The sequence below is a fragment of the Molossus molossus genome, unplaced genomic scaffold, assembly GCF_014108415.1.
Source record: "Molossus molossus isolate mMolMol1 unplaced genomic scaffold, mMolMol1.p scaffold_m16_p_8, whole genome shotgun sequence".
Taxonomy (NCBI): Eukaryota; Metazoa; Chordata; class Mammalia; order Chiroptera; family Molossidae; genus Molossus; species Molossus molossus.
Genome location: NW_023425402.1, coordinates 80,155,738 through 80,164,643, shown reverse-complemented (window position 1 = coordinate 80,164,643; position 8,906 = coordinate 80,155,738). Strand labels below are relative to the sequence as shown.

Sequence of the window (8,906 nt, the reverse complement as noted above, 5' to 3'; positions counted from 1 at the left end):
AAAACAATAATAATAACATACATAAGCAGAGGCTCAGGTTGGAGGGAGGGGGATCCTTCACTGTCGCCTGCTAAGGTGCAGCTGACCACCGGGAGCAGGAAAGCTATTAGCATCCCGCAGTAATGGGTGTAGTGGTTTTCAAACACTGGTGGACACAATGTGGACTCAGCAAAGTTTCTCCTTCAAGAAAAATATAGCTTCTATTTCAAAGAGCTCTGATTAGGCTTAATACCATTAGGAAACCATCAAGGATTTGTGTTGTTGTTACTGCTTTTAACTATCAGTTACTTTCTAAACCAAAAATTGTGGGTAGTTAAGTTGACCGGCAGTCAAGGTTTAGGAATGCAGGAGCAAATCCAAGGTACAGACGAGCTTCAGATGTGGACAGGCCTCAAGGAGTTTGGAAGCTGTTTAGGTTGTCAGGTCATAGCCTTCTCATCATCACCATTATCACTGTTATGACTTACTCGTCTGGCATTTACAAATGAAAACTCATTTCCTTCATCACATGCAACCTGAAAAGCACTAATACTACAATTTTACGAATCCTCTGTAAGCTTTATTAGTGGCAATGTAAATCAATTAGAATAAAAAAAAAATTAAACTCTACTTAATGAATATATTCTCAGCCACTATTAACTGCCAATAACATAGTCAGTAGATGGCTGTTTAAAAAGTCAATAATATTAGGTCCCTTTGTATATTAATTACCAAAAATACAACTCTTTTCAATTTCCATTATACTTGAAAGTACAAATATAAATTAAATAAGGTTCAAAAGACCACATACAACAAAATAGTCTATAAAACAAAGCGAATTTTAAAAGAATTGTTCAATTTACTTTGTAGCATTTATTTTATTATATGAAATTATTTAAAACAGTACATGTTTTCTTTATCATACATGAAAGTTCACATCCAGATGTCTTTTCTATGAAATCCTTACTCTTTCTCCATAGTCAGAATCTGAATGTTCACTCCTGCCCAGATTTCTCTTCCTTGGCAATTCTTTTTGTTATCCCACTGAAATATTTCTCACGGAAGGAATTATGACCTTGGTATGGCAGAAACTGATCACTCAGCAGATGTGAATACTGGTCCCGGTTCTGGTTGGTTGGAAAATACAGAAAATAAAGATGTCTAAGTTAATTTCTCTAGTTAACTTACAACCAAAGCAGTCATTTACTTTACACAAAATCTCACTCTCTGGTGTACATTTGATTTTCTTTTTTTAATTACCTGAATTAGAAATATGTCACCACTTTACACTTGCTTGGGTATCAAAAGTGTTTTCACCTACTTCACCTCATTTGATCCACACACTCGTCTGCACAGAGGAGAAACACCTGTGCTGAGAAGGCAGCCCCAGAGAGGGCAGAGCACCATCCCAGGTGACGCGAGTTCAGACTACAATGTGCATCTTCTGATCCCAAAGGTATATGACAACAAATTATTGCATTTGTATAATGCCATACAGATGAATCCAGCTGTTGAGAGGTACACCTATATCCAGTCAATAAAATAAACTATACCTGGCAACTTAAAGTTACCACAGTAAATGAAGACACAAGCTAAACAAGTGATTTCCCCACATTTAGAATTCAGAGACAGGTAAGGGCTAATGCTGAGACCGATATTTGGATGTTGTAATATCGATCTGGATGAGGATGTCATATTTTCAAGCTTAGAAGACAGAGAAAAACACTGAATATCAACTTCTGGTCCAATTTCACTAGCCATCTCAAACCATGAAAAAATCTAATTAGGAATTAAATCTCATTTCCTAGGTACTTCTCTAAATTTATATCTAATTGCATGTGGGTTAATGTGATTTTGAGAAAAAATGTAGAGACAATGAGAAAATATGAAGCCTAATTTTTTTATCCTGCTTCAGTATCAAATGGTATCTACAAACACACCTGGAACACAACAATCCTTAAAATCTTTTTACATTTTTCCTTATTCCTGTATAGGATGCATATCTTAAACCTTTCCCTCATCTCTAACATTAACAAAAGCCCAGGTATTGCCAAAATAAAATAAAAGTATTAAATATGCCCAGATTTCCTGATTCATAAAAAGAAAAAGCTAGCTACTTGAATTTTATGGCACTAACTATATTACAGTTCAAAATTCCTGCAAGCACATGAAAACATGACGATGGTTACTAACTTCAGGCTACAGAATCCCCAAAAGAGAAAGGATATATTTTATCTGTTCAACCTGTAGGTATACAATTAATAAATACCAAAAGAAAGGCAGTATTTAATGGGTATCTATTATAGGCCCAAATCCATACTCAATGCCTTCTATGCACCATCTAACACATACAAACCAGCTCTCAGAGAGAAGTACACTATCATCACCATTTACAGATCAGGAATTATTTAGGAGAACAGGTCCAAGGTAACATAGCTGGTAAATGACAGAGCTAGAATTTGAACACAAGTATATTTGACCCCAGAAACTACACTGTTAACTGCAACATAATAAGGGTTTCTCCCTCATTAAAAGAACTAACTTTCCCCCCAACTCAAGAAGGAGTATCTCTGGGGATAAACAGGTGATGGACAAGACCTACCCAGAAAGAAACCAAGTGGATCAGAGGTACGATTAACTTATTGTTCTACCTGAAGATATATTTCAGTGACACAAATGTTCATACCAGGAAGAGATTTAAGGAGCCGTAGGAATGCCAGAGGGACTCCACAGCCCTAGGAGTGCCGTCGACCTCAGAGGACGACTCCAGGCTGGTCCTCACGTCAGGACTACACGAGGGGGAGCCGCGACACAGAGCAGTGTTCCTTATCAGCCTGGGCTTCTGTCCTTCGACTCTGAACAAGTCTGACGGAGGAGTTATATGAAAGGGGGGGAGGGCATGCCTCCTCTGCCTCTCTGGGTGTTCTAAACTCTGTCCTGTACCAGATAAGATCGCTGGAAGATGTGTCTACTTCCTGAACTACGTTAGCTCAATCCTAGAAGAAATGTCTTCACGTGGTTCTATTTAGAAGCTAAGTTTAGAGGCTGACATCTCTCCTCACAGCTCTCTCCCTCATTCTCCACCTAGTCATCAGAATAGAAACCCGGGTCAAATCCCTGTCTCCGTCTGACACTCGGTCAGTCTTAGACTCTTAGACTCTGCATCCTAATGATCTCAAGTCCCCGTCTCCTCTCACCACAACTCTGTTCTCCATTAAGCCTTCCTGATCTCTCCTTGCTTTTCCCACAAATGGCCAATTGCTCTGTCTAATATTAATAAATACAAATCTAATATGCCAGAATTTCTGGCTAAAATCCAGATGTGTTTAAACTTCCCCCAATTCTGAAGCTTTCCCTTAAGGTCTGGAGGTAGATTCAAATGCACATCAGTTTGCTGGATGTCCTCTCACTTCCGCTCCTTCACACTGTCAGGCAATAAGGTCCTCCCCAGCTTGGCCCTTCTGTCCTCTCCCCCTGAGACTCCTCCAGGCCATGCACAGTCACCACTACTGGACATGACTGCGGACTGCTTCAGGCACTGACTCAGAGCGGCAGTGGTAAGGAGGATGCACCAGGACAGAAACGCAGGACTCCAGCGTGCAAGCTTGGAAGGCAGAGCACAGGAAGACAGCCAAGGACAGGCCGGGGACTGCTTGGGCTCCGCTGCTTGCATGCCCAGCTGGCCAACGCTGCTGATTATGCAGTTCGCCAGAGGAAGCAGGAGACAAAAGCAAAAGCACAATGGAAGGCAGGTCCATTGGACCAAAGAGAGAACTTAACAAAACAGCTTGTCTCTGACCATGAAGATATAAATAAGGGCAAACTGGTGATAAAGAACAGAGAATTATAAAGATCAGAGTCAGAAACGGGGAATGAACAGAAGAAGCCTGGAAAACCCACAAGTAATGATTAAAACGTATGCTAATTAACAGCTGTCTAGAAAACATGTCCATACCACCTATCACATTCTTGTCTAAATAGCTTAGAACTCAAGATTCCCTGAGAATAAAGTAAGAACAAAAATAAGCCCCTAACAGACCATGGGTTGAGTTCTACAGAGACCCAATCAGTGGCGGAGAAAACACACTGCTGGTAAAGTTGGAAAGACGATCAACCTTAGAAATGAAACCTTGGGGAGAAACCCTCTTTTCTGTATCTCCCAGGGAGTAGAGAAAAATCCCCTGAGGTATGTGTTTGAGTCCTGTGCTGGAACACTTCCTCCTGTAGGACTGACTGCCCCCTGACTGTGAAGTAAGATGTTATAACAAAAACTCCTGGAGAACCAAAAGCTCCAAATCCCTTGTGCATGTAGCCAGGGATCTGGCAAGGGCCATTCTGTTACCTAGCAGCATGAGTCCTGCGGCCGAGTAAGCCAGATACCCCTCGGACTCTGGCCACCGTTTCATCTAAGTGGAAAAGCCATGGTTCCTAAACATGTTCCACATGAAATATTCAGAACATTTATGGTCTAATGCGTATTATCACATATGTACCATCCATGTTACTATCATATACCTAGGAACGATACACATTTCAAATATAACCTGGTCCAGATGAAAATATACTATTTGTAACATTCAGAATTTATGTTACCTCAACGCTGAAGAAAATAGCAAACTTGTTTTTTTCCCTGTCATCCTATCTTTAGTTTATTTACCAGGACTCACACTTGAGACGATGATATTCAACTCCACATATTTTTCACCACCTTTTCATGCCTCTTCTCTATTTGCATTCCCTGCCCATCTCAAGCAGGAATATCTGCAGATTTCTTTTTCAACTCACTATCTCGAAGGCCAAAGTGCTTACTTAAAAGGACAAGAGTATCCTCAGGCAGCGCAACCCTTGATGTCCCCCGTTAACTCGAGCCTGTCCTGGTCCCAGGGTGTGCCTTCTGGTTTTCCTAACACTTCCAAATCTGTCTCCCAGTATCTCTGTGTGTCATAAGCCCTGAGTTCTACCAATTTCTAGTAAATAAGAAATACTTCATGGGAAATAAAAACACACAAAGAATTAGGAAATGCCAAGAAAGAAAACTCTGGAACTGAAAGGCTGCAGACCAACTTCGTCAGATTTCATAACTTCTGGTCAAATTTTGGAACATGGTAGTAGTTGAAAAGATATGAATAAAATACTAAGATCAATGATTACACTATTGTTTATCATTCTTTCATAACGAGAAATTAAGGGTTTCTGTAGGAAAGTCTAGGCTAGCTACAGATGGCTTCATAATGGAAACATACAGCTTTCAGACCTATCACTTAACCTTGTAAGACAAACAGCAATTGTAAACATGACAAGAACTATACAAGTCCTGATTCAAGAAAGCAACTAAAAATATTTACAACTATGTGTTTTCTACAAATCGATTATTACATTTTCTGCATCTTTTCACAGCAGATTTTATCTCCAGTTTGCAGATCAGGAAAGGGAGACCACCACCAGTCACACAGCTAGTTAAGTAGCATTGCCAGAATTGTAGCCTCGTCAGACTTCAAAGCTCATGCCTTTTCCATCACACTTTTTCTTTTTTTTTAGCAGAAATTACATCAAAACAATGGTTAAAGAGTTAACTACCCACATAGTAGATTAGTGAGTTGTTGAAAATGGAGTTTGACATGTAGAGGACATTCCTCACTGAACAGCAACATTATGGTAGCAAATATTTCAGATCTAAACTTTTAGACAGAACCCCTTTAACCACTGTCCCACCCAGCCCATTTCCTGTCCTATCAGTGCTTCTAATTCTAAACATAAACCATTCGAGGAATTTTAACACACTTGCCAAAGAAACCAAAGCCTTACAAACTGTAGTGGACTCACAAGCGTACACTGCCCTCTGCTGGCAGACGCAGATACAGCCTTCTCTATAGTAAATGACTGCTAGGGATCAAGACACTTTGAAAAAGAGCTGACCATACCACTGACAGGAGCACTCTCTTTCCCTCACTGTTCCCATCCTGACTACTGTACACATCTAGAGTCACAGAGGCTACTTTTCTTCAAGGAGCATTTATTCACACCATTTCATTCTCTAAAGAATGATGTGGAAATACACAATACATATTCACCTTGGTGACTCTGAAGTGTATAACTGGTATCTACGTCCAACCTAGAATTACAAATTATTCTCTAGAAAAAAAAAAAAAAGAGTACATAAACTAGACCTTATTCAAGCTATTCCTTAATTACTTTTACAACTAACCCTACATCAAAATGGAGCATCACAAAAACCCCAAAAAGACATTAAAAGAAAAGTACTTGAGCCACTTATAACTTAATCTAATGGAAAACAAATTCTCAAGAAAGAAACAAAACTATATGTTCTGCAATAAAATGTGAAACTGACACTTTCAATGGAACTAATGACACTCTGGATTACACCATGAGAAACAAACGCAAGAGTGTTTCCCAAACGGAGTGTCATAAATTACTCAAGAAACTTCACCGAGAACTCCACTTCGGTAAAAAAATCCTTCCAATTCCTGCCTTCTCCCAGAAATTTGCCATTCTTTGTTATCATCTCCGCCTTAAACAGAGGAAAGGTGTTAGGATTTCCCAGTCTGGTGGTCCAGCTGCTTTTTCTGGTTTGCTGCTCAAGAGAAATGAGGTCTAGGGACCATAGGATTAGAATGTTTTTGTAACTGATTTTTGAAGAGCGATGTTAGGATAATAAAACCCAGCAAATTTTCAAACAGAAAACTTTTAGTCAGTTCTAACTGTCTGTTTCTACTCTTCCTTCAAATTTAAATACTGTTAAATTTTATTTTTTTCTGTATTCTGGAAAGGCCCAAAATAATCAATGAACAGTTACTATTCATTCCCTAAACATTTACTGAGTGGTGAGCAAAACAGTCGAGGTCTGTGAATTCAGAGCTTATGTACTAGTGGGAGACAGGCATTAAACAATACATCCCCAAACATATACTTGCAAACTAAGATTAAACACCTAGAAGAAAGGGTATCATAAGAATATAAGAGACATCTAGTTAGATGAAGTGAGAAAATGGACAAGAAAGGCTTCCCTAAGGAAGTGATAGTTATCTGAGACCTAAAGGATGGATTACACTCACTCACAGAAAGAGGGTAAGAGACCCTGTAGGAAGCACAATGGAGAAGACTGAGCCTAGAAAGAGGTAAGTGCATTCTGGGAAGTGGAAGCAGACCAGTGTGGCTAAGGCTTGGTAAACAAAAAGGAAAGTGGTACCAAATGGTATCTGAGAGACAGGCCAAAAGTAGAGTGGGTGAGCTTTGAAGGTGATCTGAAGGATTTTTAATTTTATTCTAAATTCCACAGAAAGTCATTGATGACCTTCAAGTAGAGGAACTTTATTACTTATTTACATCCTCAAAGATACTCTGGCTACTGTATAAAAATATAATGACTGGACATAGAAGTAGGGAACAGACTGACAAACCTCAGAGGGAAGGGGGGAGGGAGGTTGGAAAGAGATAAACCAACAAACTTATATATGCACAACTAGTGGACACAGAAGACAGTAGGAGGGGGGTGGGAGCAGGGAGGAACGGGTCAACAGGGGGAAAAGGGGGGACATTTTTAACACTTTCAACAATAAAAATTTTTAAAAAAGAATGGCAGAATGAATGAATGAATGAATACAGGATAAATCGCAGAAGCAGGGAAACCAGCTGGGAGACTACTGCACCAGCCCAGGAAGGTGGCACTTCACCTCGTCCCTCGGGGGCAGGAGGATATATACAAATATATGCAAAACTACCATCCCCTCAGTTATCCCAAGTCAGATTTCTTGAAGTTATCCTTTCCTATCTCCCTCAGCTAAGTATCCAATCAGTCATCAAGTCCTGCCATGTCTACCTCCCCACAAACTCAATCCTATCATCGCTGCTACAATCTCCAATCCTGCCTTGCTTAGTTTACGGCCTCATCATCTTTGCGGGATCATGCCAGGAGCATCAGCACTGGTACCACAAGTTCTCTCTCCACAACTCAAACTTGCCTGCATATTAAAGCATCGATGACCTTCATAAAACTTCTGCCACTCTCCTAACATCCCTCATGGGCTTGACATCGCCAACAGGATAAACTTGGAACTCTGTGCATATAAGGACCTTCAACACTAGGAATCCCTTTGGTTTTCCACTTCACCTCTAACCACTGTCCCCCAAAGACACAGTATTTCACTCCTGCTAAAATGCCGCGGGCTCCTTGACTGCACCACCCCTCAGTGTCAGCACCTTTGCTGAGAATGTTGGCCCCTCCCTTGCCTCAAGCACCACCTCCTCAAGCCATGCTCCCTGGGCTTGCCAGCACCCTGCAGAGATCACTACAGAACCCAACATACTACGTTTTCTAAGGATAAGGACTACGCCTTATTAGTCTGTTTAGCTTCAACACCTCACACAGATGGTTCCCTAAACACACGCTGAGTGACGAAAGCCATGGCTTCTCCCTCGGGGAATATCTAATCAAATCAGGGAAAGAAAACATACAAAAGTATGAAAAATACATTGATGTAAAAATTATTACAGTTTTCTTTCTCGTTTCTCATAGCATCTTTTCTAAACTTTCACCTGTCCTCAAGATCTTCATTAATATCCATGTATTCACTCCCAGCAAAAGCGAATTTCCTTCTTTACAGAGAAAGGAGTCATCACCAGGTAAGAACTTCCCCGGCTTCCCGGCTCCCACCTCATCCTCTCCTACAACCTGGGTCCACTTGCTTCACTCTGGGGCCTCATCTCTCACCAGTCCCCACCCATATTCTGACTAAAGCCAAAATGCTCCCTAGTGACCCTTTATTGCCCAGAGTGACTTTTACAAAATTCCCCAAAATTTCAGTGAAACTACCTAAGGATAATCATCAGTTTATAAAATTACTGTTTAAAAACAAGAGATTTCCCCCAAGGAAGGTGTCACTTTGGGGACGAAGTTGAAAACCATTCAG

General features: G+C 40.5%; 1 protein-coding gene across 2 annotated transcripts in view; it reads right to left on the bottom strand.

Annotated features, from left to right (window-relative positions):
* Positions 1–872: 872 nt before the first annotated feature.
* The window catches only part of TRMT11 (tRNA methyltransferase 11 homolog), a 57,819-nt gene continuing 49,785 nt past the window's right edge, over positions 873–8,906 (bottom strand). Inside the window, exon 13 of one of the 2 annotated variants that reach the window (XM_036248411.1) lies at positions 873–1,106. In XM_036248411.1, coding sequence (XP_036104304.1) covers positions 975–1,106 — 132 coding nt within the window. In that variant the 3' untranslated portion in view covers positions 873–974. The remainder of the gene's footprint in view (positions 1,107–8,906) is intronic. The other variant, XM_036248412.1, reaches the window with a different exon arrangement.